This window comes from Sapajus apella, unplaced genomic scaffold (genome assembly GCF_009761245.1).
Source record: "Sapajus apella isolate SASKATOON/1434 unplaced genomic scaffold, GSC_monkey_1.0 scaffold36, whole genome shotgun sequence".
NCBI lineage: Eukaryota > Metazoa > Chordata > Mammalia > Primates > Cebidae > Sapajus > Sapajus apella.
In genome coordinates this window covers 15,959,925-15,981,353 of record NW_022436976.1, presented here as the reverse complement: position 1 = coordinate 15,981,353, position 21,429 = coordinate 15,959,925, and the positions used below count along the sequence as shown (strand labels likewise).

General features: G+C 36.1%; 1 protein-coding gene across 9 annotated transcripts in view; it reads left to right on the top strand.

Moving 5' to 3' along the window:
- Positions 1 to 21,429, top strand: part of LRRC7 (leucine rich repeat containing 7) — a 566,189-nt gene that overhangs the window by 540,215 nt on the left and 4,545 nt on the right. For 8 of the 9 annotated variants that reach the window (XM_032297103.1, XM_032297104.1, XM_032297099.1 and 5 more), the window contains one exon: positions 7,753 to 7,827. In XM_032297103.1, the coding sequence (XP_032152994.1) occupies positions 7,753 to 7,827 (75 nt within the window). The remainder of the gene's footprint in view (positions 1 to 7,752; positions 7,828 to 21,429) is intronic. The other variant, XM_032297102.1, reaches the window with a different exon arrangement.

Genomic DNA, 21,429 nt, shown 5'->3' with positions numbered 1-21,429 from the left:
ATAATAGTAGAAATACTAAGCAGTTTAATAAAATTTAATTATAAAGTAACCAAAACCAAATTATCTAAAAGAGAATAGCCCACAATTATCATTATCAAACTACAAAAAAATTCTAGTAGTTATATATAATTTCTAAAAGCAATCTGAGAGAAACAGGAATGAATTGCTGATTTTTGGTTGTTTTTAACAGGTCTGAAGAGCACCATCTTGAAAACAATATAAATATATAGTTGGCACTAAACAAACTTTTATAATGACCTAAAAGAACAATGCAAGTCTGAAGACCAAACAATGTGTATTTATTTTGCTAGAATATTACATTTCATTATATTGCCACTAAGAGATTTGTGATCCCATAATCCATTTCTATGGTTTGTACTAGTCTCTTTGTTGCTCCAATGCATTATTAATAATTTTTTTTACAAAAGCAACCAAGGGATTTCCATTTTAATATTTACTTTTTTAAAAATTAATGAAACTGAAATTCCCTTAAACATCTATGCGTAAGATTTTTGTTAAATTTTTAGAAGACTTTAGTTGCAGAATTTTTACTTTTATCTCTGCCTCAAATCTTCTGTGTTTCTAAAGCAATTCTCCTTTCTGTTCATATTTTGTGGATTTTACATTTAACTGTTTTGTGAGCTAAGTACAGCCATTCATGGAAGCATCATATTCAGCTGTCACTGTCCGTTTCTTTCTTTCTCTCTCTCTCTTTCACTCTTCTTCCCTCACTTCTCCTCTCAACTTCTAATGGACAGAGGATAAATCTCTTCTCTTGCTGCATATAAATTTCTTAGTTGCTAAGGTAGCAAATTATTCAAAGCCTAAAACTTGATGCATAGCAATCAACCTTAAAATACTTTGTCATCACACTTTCGATCTTGGAGAGGAGCACTACTGATAACGCCTTTACCCTTTATATGGCAAGTGTTCTAATACTTATAGGGACTAAGTAAATATAGGCTCTTATGTATATCTAATGTTGCTTCTACAAGCCACAATATAGCTTCATGTTAACATTGCCCACATTATGAAAGAAAATATTAATTTGCCACATTTTTAGGAAAAAAATAGTTTCCCCTTAAAAGCTATTGAAACCTCTATTTGCTCTTTTCATGAGTCAGTTTTGCCTCTAGAAACACTCTTTGAACTTTCATAATTATATGAATGCATGAAATACTATATGCTATTTTTAACCAATGTGTTCTGAATTGTAATTGTATATCATTTTTACTTGAGATATAGTCTTTCTAGAAACCAATTTCTTAGCATCAGCTAGAGCCAAGACTTTTCAGAATTTTAAAGAAAAGCATATTTCATAAGTTGAATTTGTAGGTCCCTTAAGACAAGTTCTATTTTGGTGTCCACATTTACAATAGCTGAGACTGTCACAATCATTCACCTTCATCATTAGAAAGCCATATAAAGTTCCTTTCTCCTCTAAACTTAGAATGTTAAGTGTTGGCCTTTTAAACTAAGTTTCCAAGTCCTTTAAGCTTTAAGTCCAGAGATGTAGAAGCTAGGCAACGAGTAAAGCAAGGTCATATCTTAACATGCAAGAAGCCTCCCAAACTTATCCTTTTCCAAAATTACTTGTGAAAAGCAAAACTTTTTATAAGCCCATTATGGGTACTTCTGGAATAATCATTTATGACTTGTAAGAAGACTATTAATAGTTTTTAAATGAGGTGGAGATAGGAAATGGCAACAGATCACGCCTATGTGGCGCATCCAGCTAGCCCTGTCTCTATTAGTTTTGGTTCAAACCTAGAGAAGTCCCTCTATGATACGTGAATCCACAGGATCTGTGCCTGTCTCAAACACGTCCGAATGCTGGTGTCTGAGAAGAGCAAAGGTTTATACTCTTGAAAGGAGCTTGTAGCACCTACCACGTTCCTCTGTTGTGAGATACCCTCTAGAGGTGGTCCTGAAGGAAAGCCATTGTGCTTTCAAGTCGCTAAAGAACCTGAGGTGAGAGACATAAGAAAAACCCACTCAGAGATGCCACAAGCCACTAACTACAGTGGATTCTATTAGCCATTCGTATAAAGGCTATAGTAATGATACTCCTGACTTGGAGCTACTAAAGGAAGTAGTCCCTTGAAAGTTATTAAAACTATTAGAAAACCCTGCAGATGGGACCCCTGTCCATTACTAAAAGTGAACAGCACCTGGAGCCATTATCACTGTGAGCCACCACCAGGAAACCATAGGTGAGGCAGGAGGAATTTTCCAGCCCCTTCTCATCCCCTTCCATAAATAAGAGGTGCCAATCCCCTTACTTTTTAGGAATTCAAAGGAAAGATGGCAAATATAGGCCTTTCAATATATGCTAAACAGAGAGGAAAAGAATTTTTTCTGCCAATAAATCTGGTATAGTTGGAGACTCAGAAATTCTCAATGTGGGCTTTGCTGGATTAAAAACCTTGAGTTGTAGATTGAGTTTCAGAAGTTAAAAAATAAAATAAAAATAGAGACAGGGTCTCGCCATTTTGCCCAGGCTGGTCTCAAACTCCTGGGCTCACATGATCTGCCTACCGCAGCCTTCCAAAGTGATGGGACTAAGGGAGTGAGCCACCATGCCTGGCCAAGTTTCATACTTTTGATAATTACAGTAACATTTATTGACACTATACTGAGTGTCATCCGTTGTTCTATTTTATATGCGCTCAGTCACCTCATCTAACAATTATGTGAAGTATGTACCATTATTAACCCACTGATGAGGAAAAGTTAAGTCCATAGAAGTTAACTTACGCAAGGTCAACAATTGTAAATGGTGAACACAGAAAGGTAAACTCAAGAGCTATGCTCTTGACCACTACTTGCACAGTGTGGTAGACAGAAAAAATGGCTTCTCAAAAACATCCTAGGCTGGATACAATGGCTCATGCCTGTAATTCCAGCACTTTGAGAGGCTGAGGCGGGTGAATCACTTGAGTTTAAAAGTTCAAGACCAGCCTAGGCAACATGATGAAACCCTGTCTCTACTAAAAATACAAAAATTAGCCTGGTACGGTGGCGCATGCCTGTAGTCACAGCTACTCAGGAGGCTGAGATGGGAGGCCTGAGCCCAGGAGGCAAAAGATGCATTGAGCCATGATCACGCCACTGCACTCCAGCCTGGGCAACAGAATAAGACCCTGTCTCAAGAAAAAAAAATTCTAACTCTCAGAACTATGAATATGTTACGTTACATGGCAAAAAGGACTTTGCAGATGTGATGAAGTTAAGGACCTTGAGATGAGATGATTACCCTGGATTATGCAGATGGGCCCAGTGTAATCACATGGGTCCTTAAAATGGAGAATCTTTCTCCCCCTTAAGAGCATTGAAGAAAAATAGAAAAAAAAAGAAAAAAGAAAAAAAAATGGAGAATCTTTCCTAACTGCAGTCAAAGGGAGATGTGACAGCAGAAACAATGGTCAGAGATGTACATCATTGCTAGCCTTGAAGATGGAAGAAGGGGATCATGAGCCAAGGAATGTAGACATTTCCTAGAAGCTACGTAAGGCAGAGAAATGGATTCTCCCCTAAAGATTTTAGAAAAGAACGCAGCCCCACCAAAACTTTTGTTTTAGCCCAGTGAACCCTGTGTTGGACTTCTAACCTGCAGAACAGTAAAATAGTAAATTTGTGATGTTTTAAGCCACTAGATTTACAGTATTTTGTAGCAGCAGTAGAAAACTAATATATACTGCCTCATCGAAAAAGAGAGTTATTGAGCCCCTTCCTGTGGGACTTGACAGAAGCAGAGAGAATGCTTCATGGTATGTAAATTAAACTTGAAATTAAAGTTGCTGCTACTTTTAGCTCCTGGTTTTATAGGTTATTATATAACAGCAGTTTTATGATAAAGAGTGCTATGCAATAATAGGCTATTATAATTTTTCATCTTGACTTACATGAATGCATTATGTAGCTAGTTTTAAATGTATTGCATCAGAATTTGTCCTTCATTTAGCACTCTGCCAAATGTTACAGGAAACTGAACACATTTAAGATCTTGCTAGCAGAGTTAAAAGATTTATAAGATGCCATTATTTGGACCTTTGATACACACAAGTCGGTTTCTTGTTGTTTGAAGTTAGGAGATAACTTTTCACCAAACAGTAGAAAGATATTATTTCTAATTTTTAGAATACAAACAGACTGATGATTTCCCAGCAAATTCTGTCATCAGTGCCAAAGTATTCTTTAAAATCTCAGGGTAAAATGAGTCGTTAAAAGGGTGACACGTTGCTACAATGAGCTTTTTCAAAACAGGGTCAACATTTTCACGTTTCTCATCAATATTCATCATAGAAGAGATCACAAAATGGCAAAATGGGTTTAGATTTATCTGGCCTCTTTCATGTAGCAATGTTTATCTGCCTAAATACAATGAAAAATTGGGGCACTGACCTTTACAGACAGGCTTGGGAAACATTCCACCTCCACAAATAGTGAATGCCGCAGACCGTGATCAAATGGAGCAGTCATTGCTTTCTGTTTGTATTAATGTGGCAGTATGCTGGCTGATAGGATATATATGGAAAAGAGGAAACTATACCAATGGGCAGGACCAATTGGTCTTACTTGATGAAGTTTATTCGTTGAAAAGACATGATAAAATTAAATAATAAAGCTTTAGGAAAAAAGTAATACATACTTTAGAAGACTCAGGCCACCATAAGAGAAAGCAAAGCAAGTCTTCAGAACAGAGGTTGAATCCTCCAGAGCCATGTGATAGGTGAAATTTAACCTGCCAGACACCACGTTTGTATTCTTTCAGCAGTCAGGTGCAGAGTGTTGCTAGTTCCTCCTGGCATTGTAGATATGATGGCCTTAGTTCAGTTCCTATGATCTGGATTCATACAAACATTTTGAAAACTGTTCCTGTACAATGAGCTAAAGAAAGGCAATCTAAATTAACTGGGTAGCAGACATTTTGACTGCTGAGATAAAATAATAGTCAAAACAACTTCACTTCCAGCAATCAGAGATGTAGTGGCTTATTTTGGGCAACAGAGTCATTCTGCCTGTTGTACAGAGACCCAGTAGCAAAGGAGGGGCTACCAAGAGGACTGATTGTATATACAGTCTCTTCAAATGATGCAATATGAGAGCTCTTTGCCCACTGTGGAAAGAACTATGTGGATTATATTTGTTGTCACAACTAGTGCTGTGCACAGGTCTTGTGGATTAATAATTGAGTCTTACTTAACTGTCTTTTTTCAAACAACTAGTTTCTTTTTTCTTTTGAATTGACCATTTGTACAATTGAATTGGCCAAAACTATTAAAGCATCACTACTGAGTGCCAACACTAACCCAAATTTTTAAATTTTGTTTTATTTTCTTAATCCTATAAGTAGTGCATAATCATTGTAGAAAAATAGAAAAACACAAATAAGCAAAAAGAAAAAAATTGATGTCCCATTACCTAGTATTACCACTGTTAATGTTTAGGCCTTGCAGATATTTGCCCACACAAATATATATATATACACACACACATATATATATATACACACACATCTCAGCAAAAATAGCATCCCACCACATACAATGTTTTATAATCTGCTTGTTTCACTAAACATTTATGTACGTCTACATCAGCCATTTAGGACTTCACTTTTAATGAACACATATCATTCTATTGTAGGGATTGACTATAATGTCTTTAATCAATGCCCTGTTATTAGACTGTTAGGTATGGTTTGTAATTTTTGTTATTACAAGTAATACTATGATGAACATATTAGCACATGTATATTGCATATTTATCCAGTTATATCCTTAAGTCCTAGAAGTCTAATAACTTGCTTAAAAGTTATACAGTTTTCTATAAATTTTGATGCCTATCTGTAGTTTCATCTTTAAATAAGTAGGAAAACAGATTAAAATCTGAAAGATAAAAATCATTCAAAAGACTTAAATTAATAGGTTTCATAAACTTCTGAAAAGTCAAGTGAAAACACAAGTAAAAGTATTTTAGTTTGGGTCTGTTTGTTAAGACATTTACACATACACACACACACATACACACACACACAGAGTTATGAGTTTAAGTGAGTTACTATGTTTAAAAATCAGCAAATAACATGCTTTTCTAAATAATAGGCAAGAATATCAAAATATTGTCCTCTATTTTAATAATTCTTAGGAATAAAAAACTATTAACAGCTATATTGAAATATAATTCCTATACTACAAAATTCACCCTTTTAAGGTGTACATTTATGTGATTTATGTATTCAGAGTTGTGCAACCATTATGATAATCTAATTTCAGAACATTTTATTTTGTACAAAAAGAAACTCTGTACGTGTTAACAGTTACTCCCCAGCTACTGGCAAATGCTAATCTGCTTTCTGTTTCTATGCATTTGCCTATTTTGACATTTCATATAAATGGAATTATATAATATTTGGCATTTTGTAACTTGTTTCTTTCGCTGGGCATAATGTTTTCATAATGTTTTCTTCTATGTTGTAGCATGTTTCCATACTTTACTGCATTTTATTGCCAAATAATATTTCACTATATAGGTATATACCACATTTTCTTTATCCATTCATCAGTTCATTGTATGTCAATTAAAATCTTATCACCATCACGCTTAAAATCTTTTAGTAGCACCTGAAATTGATAAGAAGGTTTATGAAAGGCCGGCTTAATCTTGTTCTAACCTACTCTTGGCCTGATCCTGTGCCACACTCCCAACCCCGTCCACTGCCACCCTTCCGTCAGCACTCCAGCCATAGCAGAACCACTTCAATTTCCCAAATATAACAAGCACACTCACTTATGTGCTATCGTCTGTGTCTGCAACATCCTTCCTCCCCTTACCTCTGTGGATGCCTTTTGCCCGTTCTTTATGATTCAGCTATCAGGTGTCTTCTCCTCTTGGAAGATCTAACACACAAATATAAGCTGGGTACATTCTTTAACAATCTGTTATACCTCTGTCATAACACTTGTCACAATGTTTTATAATTGTTGCTTTTCTTGACTTCTCTTCCACTAGATTATGAGCTCATTAAAGCCCAAACTATATTCTGTATATTTCTATATCATGAGCCACCCAGGCCCAGCATGTGGTAGACATTTGATACGTTTTCTTTATATACATGGTCAACAAAATTAATTCACTTTTTTATAAATTGCATTAATCAATTTAAGGATTTTTATGACCATATAGTCATAAACTTTATTTAAAATGCATGTTCCAGTTTGCTTATGTTTAATATGTTCATATGCATTTTATATTAAAATTCTCAGTAACATACGAAACAATATGCATTAAAATAAACCAGAATGTATATGTAATTCTATAAAGTGCATATTGAACTTAGAACCTATCAAATAGGAGACACTTTTTCCAATACCTTCTACTGCCTTTAATGGAGACATGTTTAAGTAGAATAAACTTAAGGCAAATTCAGAATTTATACAAACGATGGTTCAGTATCACATTTCAAATGATTTAAGAAAAAAATCATTAAGAATATGCCATGAGATCAATTCATAAATCATAATTGCACTTTCAAAACAAGATAAGCTGCTTTTTACAAGCAAAAATGTCGCTTCTCTTAAACTTGGTTTGGAGAGTGCTGCCTTGCTTAAAAAACTATAATAATCTTTGAAACCTACATACATAAACTGTTTCTGAATCTGTTTTCACTGTTTTCTATATGAATGAAGATTTTTTTAAGTAGGCCCGGTTCTTGGTAATAGAATCCTAACCTCTGTTACTTCTGACTTATAGGGTATCTTTGTTACTAGGGTTCAGCCTGATGGGCCAGCATCAAACCTACTGCAGCCTGGTGATAAGATCCTTCAGGTAAGAGAGATAAAAGAAATGCATGCACATGGCAATACTGAAACAAATATGTAATCATGTTACCAAGTTAAATGTTTTGAATTGAACAATTGAAAATAAGTCCTTCTCACATTGCTTATTTGCCTTTATTGTTTTGCGGCTGAAAGTCAAATCAAAAACAATTCAGTCTGACAGAACCATATGGCCCTAGCACCTTACAGTACTTGGCACATGACAGATGTTTTGCATATTTTTGTTGAATTGAATGGAATTACTTGATTATATAAGAAATATATATATATATATGAATGTATGCATAGTTATCAAGTGAAAGTAAGAGTAAGTGCCCAAACACAGTGTCTGTGTGATTTTCATGAGGGAGAAGGAAATGGTCCATATTTAATTTCTCAACCACAGGCTTACTGTCATTTGACTGCTGTGAAATACATAATATATTCTTCTACTCCCCCTGCTAAACAAAAGTTTAGCTGTATATAAGGTGACTTTTTAAAATGCACTGTGTGATGGAAAAGGACTTTCACTAACTTAAACCTCTGCATATCAAAAAAGAATCTGTCCAATAAATAATTAAGCAAATACTTTAGATAACTTCATTTATTTGGTTTTTTATCCTTTTTCTTTCTGAATTCACTTTCTTTAATTTTTTTCCTTTGTTTCTTATCAGTGATTTGAAGCTCATGAATTCACTCTCTAAGAGGTTCATAATCATTTTCTACATTCCAAGGAAAAGCTCTTAAGCATTGTTGATGTATTTAAGATTCAGCAATTTGACTCAGAACCCCAGAAATTTCCCATTATATAAATAGGCGAAACTACCTGATATTACTAATATTTGACCATTTGCAAAAATTGTGAAATGGTTCAACATAATATACTGAAGATTTAGATTCACTGAAAAGACAGGACATGTGAAAAAGAAACCTTAGGTCAACTATACACACATAGTTAAGGAATGCAAGGATACCCTCAAGTCAACTCCGAGGACTCCAAGGAGATCTTCTATCTCCAATGTACTGAGCTCTCTCAGAAAGTTCTAGAAAAGTAGAAATCCTAAGATTGCTTTAACATTTCATTCTCAGAGTTTTTTTTTGTTTTTTTTTTTTTTTTTTTGAGACAGAATTTCGTTCTTTTTACCCAGACTGTAGTGCAATGGTGCAATCTTGGCTCACTGCAAACTCCACCTCCCGGGTTCAAGTGATTCTTCTGCCTCAGCCTCCAAGTAGCTGGGATTTGTCATGTGCCACCATGCCCAGCTAATTTTTGTATTTTTAGTAAAGACAGGGTTTCTCCATGTTTGTAAGGCTGGTCTCAAACTCTCGACCTCAGGTGATCCGCCCGCCTCCGCCTCCTAAAGTGGATCACAGCATGAGCCACCACAGCCAGCCTCTCAGAAATGTCTTAAACTAATTAGCAAGATTACGATCAGCTACTCAAGTTTTCAAAAATGATTGTTCTCTGAAAAGAGTTTAAGCTACTATTGTGCCAATGTCACAATAGAAACACCACCCAGGGCCTGAGTTCATTCTATGTAGGCAGAAGATGCATATAGCAGTTGGTATTTTGAGCTAGAGCAGAGAAACAAACAAAAATAAATAAATAAAATGTTTCTTTAACACCCTATTATGGAAGTTCTGTATTTTTAGATAGCCTAAATAGTCCTTTGATCTTAAATATTTTACACCATGTCTATGGGCCTCAAATTCGTTATGTGTAAAATGAACTGCTGTTTATATTATATCTGAAATCCCCCCCAGTTCAGAAATTCAACTCTTTGAAAATTGTATGAATTGAGTGAAAAACAGCCAAGAATAAACTAACAACATAACCCCCTAACATTTGGTAAATACTACTCATTAATAAAGAAAATAGTTAACTTTTTTCTCCACTGAATTTCAAAGAAATTATTTTAAATTCTACATTCTGGAGAAAAATATATAGCCCATTAATCTCATATCTCTTACCTACTAGAATGTGAGACTGGGTAGAGAAGTATGCTATAGCTTGAGCCAAGGTTTCAGAGTTCCTTACTCCATGACAGAAGTAGCAAAAGAAAGATTTTTTTCCTTTTGCTAGAATTCAGAAATGTATACATAAGTATTATAACAAATTATACACAGCATGTCTTGCAGATGGGAACCTAGGTTAGTGTCAGGCCAGACATGATGGCTCACACCTGTAATCCCACCACTTTGAGAGGCAGAGGCAGGAAGATGGCTTAAAGTCAAGTTTAAGACCAACCTTGACAGCATGGTGACACTTCTTCTCTACAGAAAATTAAAAATTAACCAGGCACGGTGATGAGCACCTGTAATCCCAGCTACAAGGGAGGCTGAGGTGAGAAAATTGCTTGAGCCCAGGAGTTGGAGGCTGCAGTGAGCTGTGATTGTGCCACTGCACTCCAGGCTTAGTGACAGAGCAAGAGTCTGTCTCAAAAAAATAAAAATAAAAATAAAGCAAGAGTCCGTCTCAAAAAAATAAAAAATAAAGTGTCTACTTGCAAGGTACTAGAATTTTCTTTTCTGGCTATGAAATTCTAGAATTATATGTGAGGACAAGAGGGCTATGAGGGTTCAGTATTTCTAATCCTGGAGAGATATATAACAACAGCAAAGTGCAAGGAAATGGATTCCTCATGCAAGAAGTAAGAAGAAATTTTAAGCCAGGAATACTGCAGAAATGCTACACCCAAGATGTCTCTTCTCTCCACAAATGACTATCAAGGATGTGCCAGTTTATTTTTCTATAGAACTCACTTGTACCTAATCCAATAAAATCAAAGCCCATTTGCAGTAAAGAGAAATGTGCATAGACTTTAATCAAATAAATTATGTATTTACAGTTTCATTCATACTAATTGAAAAGCACACATAGCCAATTATACTTTCTGAAAGAAACAAGAATGGCTAATCCTAAAATGAAATTGTTTGCAATGTCAGAAGCTAAGAAGAAAAGCTATATTTTTATCTACTTATAATTACTATTGTCTCAGTTTAAAGAATGCTGGGGGGAAATGGGTTAATAACATTGAGTTATCTATCACTTAAAATATCAAATCATGTGTTTTTAATGGAGCACATTTATTTACAAAGCTTAATAGCAGTGTTCAACCTGGAGAACTGAAGTAAAAGAAAGGAAAAAAGAATAGCATTTCCTAAGTGACAACACTTTTGGGGTTTAATCTAACCCAATAGCAAATAGCAAAAGATAGATAAGAGAGCACAAGAGATACACCTTTCCCAATCCCTCTTCCCAAACCCAGAATTTATTAGATCTCTTTCTTTCTCTGTAACTCTTTTTACCATCCACTCTCTTCTTATTCTGCTATGATGTTATGAGCATGTTATTTTAATTACATGAAGATCTGGCAATACGGGATGATGTTAATTAAAACATATTCACATAGTTTTTCTGCCATTTTACAATTCATTTCCCCAGAATAGACACATTATAGTTACTCTAAGACAGTGTGATGCATGGAAGAGCAACTGACCTTTCATAAACTCACCTTCTGTGAAGTTCAATTATATAATAGTAAGAGGAAAAACTGAAAGCATGTGGATTATAAAAATACGTTAGATTGAGCCATCTGAATTTGCCAATACTTGAAATGACAGTTTTGTTAATTTATCATCATAGTTTCTTTTTCCAATGTTCTTTTCAGCTAAAAAATTCAGTCTAATTCATTACACATTTTTATAATTTAAAATATATATGAATACAGGAAATCTAGTAATTATAGTTACTCTGTTGAAAAGATGAACAGACTAGAAAAAAGAATATATTATGCCTGATAGTTAACAACAAATTCACCTAACCTAAACTCAGTGTAACCTAAAACCCACTTGTAAGTATGCCCTGTTTTCTTGAGGTAACCAAACCCTCTCTATTTACCCACCCCCATCTCCATACATGAGCCTAATTTTGTCAGGAGAAGAGAAATTAAATAACTTATACAGAATTAGTTAATGATATCCAGATTTTACCAGTAACCAAAACAGATTTCTCTAATATGAGGCATATAAATACAGTATCTTAATTTAAGATAATCTGATAGTCTCTTTTACCTTGCCATCATGTTAAGGGTTTTGGAATTTGCAATCCAAACGTACTCCTTGTCCATGGCTGTATTTCAAGATGCCAAAAGAGAATAATCAATGAGATAATAATTCAAACAAGCTAGATATTTTTCTTTTTTTTTCTCATCTTAGAAAGAACCTTGGCCCTACAATTCATATAGACAGGTTCAAGAAACTACTGTCAACAATAAGTCTATCAACAAATACTTGGACTATTACATTTTTTTTTACTTTCTTAAAGTCAGTTTTTGGTAAGTTGTTCGGCTCAGAGCATCTTATCTTGGCCAAAATCATGGGGTTTGATGCCCGTTAGGCCGTTATCGCTGCTCTGTTCCATAACCACTGACAACTTCACTCCACATCCTGATTAGTGTCTTAACGGGGAATATCATTAGAAGCCCCTTAATAGATAGGAGGGAAGTCATGTGTCCTAAGGGAGCTAATAGCTAGGGAGACAAGATGAATGTACGTACTCATTAGGAAACTAATAAAGTACTTGATTTTGTGATGTATCTAATAAATGTATCTGTGTTAAGAGAATGGAGTGATTAACATAAAAGTGTGTACCCTGGGAGGCAGAGAGGATGGCCACTCGCAAACAAAAATACAAGATGTAAGACCCTCCTCTATCTTACCTCCTCCAGTGAATCAGTGAGGGAATGAAAGAGGAGACATGTGTGGCAGGGAGCACTGAGGATCACGGAGATCTCTGGTTGTGGAAGGAACTGAGAGAAGGGGGTTTACTCCTGGTGGAGCAGAAGTTCCTCCAGGCTTAACAGTGAGAAAAGAAGGAGGAGGAGGAAGAGGGATATCTGTGGGCTAGACTGGTGTGAGTTTTCAGGAGCAGGGGTAAGAGGTTTATGCTAGAAAGGGTGAGTATGGAGTATAAAGGAGAGAATATTGAGGAGAAAGACCCCAGACTCATGTGTTAGAGCATGAAGAAGGGAACCCTGCTATTTTAATAAGTTTTTCATGGAGTGGAAGAATTTCAGACATGGAGATGAGTTGGAGCGAGGCTGGCGATGGCGGTAGGGGGAGACAGCAAGCAAGATACAGTGTTCAGGGCTCAGAATGGGAGTAGTAAGTTCAGACTCCACAAAGAAAAGTCTAAATGAAATGCCTGTGTATGGTTGGATCTGTTGTACACAGATATATATACAAACACTGAATCCAAGCTTCCTTGTCTGAACAGAAGTTTGATGGCTCTCTTAATGACCAGTAGGTGTAATCAGCTTGCAAAGAGAATTTTCTTGCTTAGGTGAAGCTCACTTATTCAACAGCCTCACCTATCAGAAACAAAAACATAAGCTACAGAACAAAGTGCTTCTGAGGATCCAAAGTTAATGCCACAAAGCCCATGCACTACTAAATCTCATGCCTTTTACTCATAAGAGAAATACTTGGGAGTCTTTTATTTAGCTGTCCAGACCACCAAGGTGAAAGCCTGTGGGTCCATCCAGGCTCATTACCAGAAGAAGTCATAGCCCACAGCTTCACTCTGTAGTAAGAGAGAAACTTCCTTTAAAAGCCAGAAACAAAGAGAACAACTTCTTTAAAAGCCATAAACAAGACTTTAAAAGTACAGCAGATTGTACTTCTAAAATATTGTTTCTGGCTTTTAAAAGAAAGCTCTCTGCTTACAGTATAGAGCAGTTTTTCTCAATGACATCCCTCAACATATCTTCAAAAAAAAGAATTGATGGTCGGCCGGGCGCGGGGGCTCAAGCCTGTAATCCCAGCACTTTGGGAGGCCGAGGCGGGTGGATCACGAGGTCAACAGATCGAGACCATCCTGGTCAACATGGTGAAACCCCGTCTCTACTAAAACTACAAAAAATGAGCTGGGCATGGTGGCGCGTGCCTGTAATCCCAGCGACTCAGGGGGCTGAGGCAGGACAATTGCCTGAACCCGGGAGGCGGAGGTTGCGGTGAGCCAAGATCGTGCCATTGCACTCCAGCCTGGGTAACAAGAGCGAAACTCCATCTCAAAAAAAAAAAAAAAAAAAGAATTCATAGTCAACTAAGTTTCAGAATCACTTCATACCATATCCCTTGTTTCAGGATTTTACGCTGTACTAAACAGGCTAGGAACTCTGAGAAATCTTACAGATATATCTTTCAATATGTTTAATCATACAGTCCTCTTTACCAACATCATCAGTTAACAACTTCCACACAACACACTTTGGGAAATGTTTGTTACAGGAACAAACTAACTGGGTCATGGCTGTGTCCCAGAGAGTGCTGATGTTCACGACTATTACCATAACTCATTAAGAAAGGGGAAATGTTCATTTTCTGAATTTTTAAAAATTTATCCAGAAACGAAAACCTACATAAAGAGTGAAAAATTGTTTACAAAAATGAAGTGTTTTGGACCCTTAAAGAAAGAAACTTAAAAGTTTTTTAAAGTTGTACTAAAACATTTCCCAACAAAGACAAGTAAGTTCCACATTTCTATAGTTTATCCTATTTGTGGTTAAAAATCAAAAGCTCCAGAGACATTGGGGGTGAAGGACTATAGGGGAATAATCACGTAACTCTTAATGTTTTGGTAAATAATTGCTTATAATGATATAATACATTGAAGCGTATGATTTTGTTTAATACAATTTGATTAGAAGGGAACTAGAAATAGGTTTAAAAACCACATTTTCATCAGGCGCAATGGCACATACCTGTAATCCTAATGCTTTGGGAGGCAGAGGCAGGAAGATTGCTTGAGACCAGGAGTTCAAGACCAGCCTAGGCAACATAGCAGACCCCATCACTACAAAGAATTAAAAATTAGCCAGGCGTGATGGCACACACATGTAGTTCCAGCTACTCAAGAGGCTGAGGTGGGAGGATCCCTCAAGCCAAGGAGGTTGAGGCTGCAGTGAACTCTGATAGCCACTGCACTCCAGCCTGGGTTATGGAATGAGGACCCATCGTTAAATTTTCTTTTTCTTTTTTTTTTTTTTTTTGAGACAGAGTTTAGCTCTTGTTACCCAGGCTGGAGTGCAATGGCGCGATCTCGGCTCACCGCAACCTCCGCCTCCCGGGTTCAGGCAATTCTCCTGCCTCAGCCTCCTGAGTAGCTGGGATTACAGGCACGCGCCACCATGCCCAGCTAATTTTTTGTAGTTTTAGTAGAGACGGGGTTTCACCATGTTGACCAGGATGGTCTCGATCTGTTGACCTCGTGATCCACCCGCCTCGGCCTCCCAAAGTGCTGGGATTACAGGCGTGAGCCACCGCGCCGGCCAAATTTTCTTTTAAAATATGATTTTATATGCCAGATTTTGGCTGTATGTTATTATACATTTAGTTTTGTACATAATATACAAAGTTCTTACACAAAAAACGAATAAAAATATTGAGGAAATACTTTTTGAAAATCAAAAAAAGTATTTTGAGTATTTAGCAAAACATGAAAACCAATAAAACAAATTAAGTTTTTTAGGGTGACTCTATCCCTTCATAGTTTAGCTAATAGAAAAGTAATATTCATTAAGTGTCTTTATTGTGTATGATTTAAATCATACGGCAACTCTGCAGGATATCTATTGTTGATAGGTGTTCAATAACGTATTTGAGTGCTTCTGTTGTCAACCTAAATAACAAACAGAGAGACACTTGAAAAGAAAATGATGTTTATTTGGGAATAGAGCATTCAAATGGGAATACATGTGCCATAGTAAACTATGTGTGTATTCAGGAAGGTAAAGAAAGGCAACGGTTTTTAAAGGGAAAAATGAGCATTATGTAACTACTTTTAGATAATTATCCTTGGCTACAAAGATCAATAGCAAGGTTAATGCCAGTCCAAGAGTGGATAGCCAATTGCTGGGCAGATGTCCCTGCAGAAGTGCTTTTTGTGTAAGGTTGTGTTTTTGCAGTCTTTTGTGATCGTTTTTGTCATCAAGTATACAAGTATGAGACCCCTCTCTTCATGGCCTTACCCGGCTCTATTTGCCATGTTTTTTGTTTTATTTGGTTTGGTTTGGTTTGGTTTGAACACTAGGCATTCCATTTGATTATGACAACTTCCCCACCATTACACAATACTGATTCTCTGGAGCAAATTTTGCTGATAGTATCATATTCATTACGTTTTCTAATTTATTTGGAAAATATGCACCAAATGCCTGTTGTGTACAAAGTATAGCGCCGAGCAATGTAAACAATGCAATATGAATGTAACCAAGTTCCTGCCTTTATACAGTCCTGGAAATAGATACACCCAAATTCCACAAGCAGGAACCAAAGCAGGAAGAGAGACAAAAAGAGCTGAGTATCAAACATTTGATAAAATGAACCCCAGCCTGTCATTTAAGAGCAAGCTCTTTTCCAAAATAGAGACCAGCCTGGCTACAAAGAGCCCCCTGAAAATTAAGGGTTGATTTTGCAGTTATTCTTTTTGTGGCAAAAGTAAAAGGAATGTGGCTTGTTGGGAAATTGGCTTGCAAATCAGGGTAGGAAATTCATTCATTGGAGATGATCATTTGACATATTTGATAAAAAGAAAAGCATTAAAAAATCAAAGCAGATAGATAAATTTATTCAGATTTACTATTTATTATCACTTCCACACCTGAGTTTCTTTTCAAATAATTCAGTCTTCAGTTGAGTCTATTCTATCTTGCCATGTCTTTGATGAGCCTTAATTCATGAGAAACTCAAGCTGCAATACATGTGTGTACTTAACACAGAGGAGAAATTCTTATTTATGTTTTGTCTGCAATGATTTTTTTAAATACTAGAATAAAGCTTATTAAGACTTCCAAACTTTCTCACATTTGCAAAAGCAATGTAAATTTTTCATGTGAATTCTCTAAGAACTGGAAGTCTGTAATTCAGGTTTTTGAAAGAAAGGTTTTATTCAAAGGATAGCTTAGCATAGAGTCAATGTAGTATTGATTATGGAGTATACTCAGCCCTAAATATATCCCAATAATTAATGAGAGTACTCTTATCAGATTAAAATTTGAAATAAGAATTCTAGTTAATGTGAAGCACAATTATGATTATCTGAGATTCCCCCTCTTTCTCATGATCCCTGGCAATCAGGATTGAACACCATGAAGGCTTGCTCTTATAGCACAAATTTGGTTGCTGCATTATTTAGTTTTCCCTCATTCTAAGAGGTGTAGGCATTCAAAGTCCAAGATACCAATGTACTAATATTTCTCTAACATACAAAATTTATGTGTACTGGTCCTTTAAAAAGGCTTATTCCTGGGGTGGTGAATTTAAATCAGCCAGAAATCACATGCCCATACCTCTAAACCGATTTTTTTTTTTTTTTAGAGTTTACAAAGATTTGTGCTGTCTTCCCTGTTCGATAATCCCACCAGCCCTGTGGCCAAGCCTTCTCTGAAGCTAGTTTTTAAACTTAGGGCTTTGGATAGTAAGAATGCGATAGAATTTCTAGGAGAATTATAACATCATCTGGACTGTTTCCGCAATATAAACATCCATAACTGTTGGGAATCCATGAGCCCCACACATTGGGTGCCAGAATGTACGGAGCCAGCCCTACATCACCCATGGGTACCCAGAGTTCAATGGTGACAAAGGAATGTGAAAAAGACAGATTAAGAGAGACAGTGGGACCAGGGGGCCATCACTTCTTACTCTCATAGAAACAGTAAAGGCTCCAAGCTCTGATCATCTACACTATTTATTGATTACAATCACTTTGATCTAGAGGGTAGGGGGGGAGTGATGGTGGAGTGAATCAGTGAGCCGGAAGTGAATCACTGAGCCGAAACTGGTGTATCATCCTAAGGACTGATAACAGTGGCGGTTTGGGAGCTTCACAAAACAAGAACATGTGGTTATCTTTAGCTTATTATCTATGTACAGTTGATGGAACTCAGACCTTACAAGGAGCTTACAAGTCTGGCTATGTCATAGTGCTACGAAGGGGTTTTATGTCCTTGAGCACAACGTTTATGGTAACAGAGGTCACCCTGCACCAGAACATGAGACATGTAGAGGCCTTCCTCCTCAGAGGCCTCTGCGGCCTTCTGCAATTTGTTGTTCCTTGTTTATGTGTTACTCATAACCAATTTATGTAGATACTCTGTAAGTCCTTTCTCCTTTGCTGCTTTTCCCAACACATAACTTATCCATTTAGCAAAACATTTACCAGAAGGTAATCAAACATAAATCCAGGAAAGGAGAGAGGAAATTCAGAAACAAAGTGTGTTTTACAATAGATTGATGAGCTATAATTGCAAAGCTCTACTTTTTGTTGGAATTGCAAATACTATTTTCATTAATCCTCAGTCTTTTCATGTCTAAATCATGAAAAGAGACAATTGAAAAACATTTTGTGGCACAGAAGATAACAAATAAAATTAAAATAAGGAGGGTTATCTTCTGGAAATAACAATTACAGTAAAATGTTCCTTCATACTTTCAAATCAGCTAAAGCTAGAAAGTCATTAATTACATATTTTTGAAGAATTAAATTTCCCTTTTTAGATTGTTTTCTTGGTAACTTCATTTCAACTTAATAAGCCATTTAGTTCTCACTTTTTATTAGGTTTCAGTTTCCTCAAAAATGTACACATTTTATTCAAATCTATGATCGTGTGTTTATATAAAACATATAGGTAGACAAATTTGGCAATAAATTTTAACTTTTTTTAAAGTTAGTATTTGTTCTTCAAATCATCTTTTGCATTTATAGTATGCATATATTAATATGTATACATACATGTAAATCATATGCATTTATTTTTTCAAAGCATCATGGGGTTTATATCTATCAATGAACATTGCATATTACCAGCCTTCATTTCCTCAGCCTCGTCTTCTTCTATTCAAACACACCCCAAAAAAACAAACACAAAACTCCATTAGTTGAAATATTGTGATTCTTGTGGTCTTTATTTTAACTGGAGAAGCCCTATATGAATATAGTAACATAGTTGTTGGATTCCCTGCCTGAACTATCTAAGATGTAAGCCTGATAGCCATATTCATGTTAACAAATACAATGTCAATTCATTTTTCTCTTCTGTCCTAAGAATGAAAGAGGTTCTCTGGAACTGAAATTCATTATATCGTCTCCTTCCACTCAAACTCCCTTTGCCATTCCCTTTGTCAGTGCCTTTCCCTGGCTTTAGACTACATAATGCTCTATAATCAAGAAATATCTCAATTACTATTAAAAAGTGAATTAATTTAATGAACCTAAAATATTAATTACAAGCTCACAACATCCAAGGAAACAAATTGTATCAAGATACAGAGATTTAACAACTGGCAAAAATTCCTACCTAGCCACTATCTGTATGATTTTGATATTTCATGTAATCTCTCTGATTCTCATGTTTTCAATTTTCAAAATATTAGGGCTAAGCAAGGGAAATAAGTTTTTTCCTCTGATATTTTCTCTTTTTATTCTTGTGACTTAATAAAAATTACATGTTTTTAATTCAAGAAAGTAAAGTGAAACAATAGCAGTGAGCACTTGACATATATTAACCCATATGATCTTTAATAAGCTTTCTAAAATAACTCTTTCAGTGTCCTTCTGATATTTTAAAGCCACTCCCAGGCAGCACCTAGTTGTGATTTTTTTAAACAGGCCTCTTAAGTTTCACCAAAGCTCTAATTTAGATCCAAAATATGCCTGGGAACCAGAATTACAGAGACAGTCCTAATGTTCATTTGACTTGGTGATCTAACTTGCCAATCTGTTTATTTCTTTCTGGGAGATCAGCTCTATTTATGTGTTTTTAATGATCTTTCATTTATACTGACAAAGCATGAAAACTAAAGGTATGTGCTTTAAAGGTATATTAAAAGCTAAGTTTTAAAAGGGATCTCGCTGGCACTGAATCAGAACCTGAACTGTGGTTCTCAACATCTTGAAGCCTGGTTTATTAGAAACAGATCCACATTTAAGCTCAGAATTAATCCAGCTCTTTCTTTTTTCTACTTCTTCCTCTGTGTTGCACGCACACACAGAATAGTGTTAATTGGTGTCACTAGAAGAGATTTGATTCTCTTGGGTTTCCTATTGCCCTTATAAGCACTCTACCTTGGTCCTTCTTCAGGATGACTCTTTCCCAGATCACTTCCTGTCTGGGTTCTCAGGAGCCCAGGGTGTCTTATACCCTTCCCTCAATGCAGTGATACCCATGGGAATTTCTGTCTTTTAATTCAGCCATCAAGCTAGAGCCACCTTCATCTGGAAGGAAAGATTGGCACTGTTTCACCTTTCCCTACCTCACTTCATACAGATTTTCTTAGATATATGGGTCAACAACAAACACTGTCTTTCAGTTCTGATATACACTGCCAAGACTGCAACCTCATCCTGTTTCCCCAGTTAGATTTCCCTTCTTTCATAATGCTCCCTTTGAAACTCATTTTCTGCTAAATCTCTCAGCATTCCATCTGTTAATACTAAGCTGCAATAAAACCCAGCCTCCGTTGCTGATGCTGCCACCTTGACCTCCTTCCTGACTCCACACTCTGATTTCCAAATACGTGATGAAGGGTTCCCTTGCATGTGTTAGTACCACAAACTCCATTGTCTTCCTATCTTAAGGATAGGAAGGATTCCATTTTCAGTTAATGGCATCACAACTTGATCCTTGGGTTTTTTTCCTACATCTTTGTCTAATCAGTTACCAAAGTTATAGATCCTACCTACTAACAGTTTCATTCTTTTTAATCTATTTCCTCTCAAGTCTCCTAGCATTGCCCTAGCAAATAAAACAATATCCTACTTTTTTCTACTTTCAAGAAAGCTCACCTATGGCCACAACAAGTAAATTAAGCCAGAGTTGAAACTATAATAAAGATGGAGATTCAGCATTTCTGTAAATTTTTAATTTAGGACTAAATGTTATTTCTATCAATATTTTTAGAATAAGTTAAATTAAACCTGATATCTAAATGGGAATCACAGCTTGCAAACCACCGTAAAGGACAGAATTATGTTTGGAGGTGATATAGCAACAGTTTTTTTAAGGGAAAAATGTTCATTATTTTATCATGGCCAGTGAAATGTCAGCTCAAATCACATGACATGATTGTGGTTGTATTATTTTGGTGAAGTAATGAGAGAAATAAGAAGGAGTATTATGGCATCAGGTGATTCAGCCCTAGCCCTTTCCCTGGTTGTTTGACCTCAGACAAGTTGTTTGATCTCTTTAAAATTAAGGTCTTTCATTTATAAAATGACAGGATTAGTCTAAACCAGGAGTTTTCACACTGGGCTTTCATGAGCACAGTGGGGTGGGAACGTATTGGCAAGTAAGCTGGTTCTCTGGGTGCAATCTTTCTTGCACCTCTCTCCCTTTCTCTGTCTCTCTCTCAAAAAGATCTGTTTAAATGTTCTACATATTGGGCTATCAATCTTTCTTTTGGAGAAAATGTTTTTTGGACTAATGCCTTGTTTTAAAAAAAAATAGCTCCTCTACATAAGTTTATTTTTATGGTTGCTTCCCACGCTAAAGCCTGTGGTCTCAGTTCACAGGTTTTTGCTTTTTATTTCTTAGAAAAATGATTCCACACA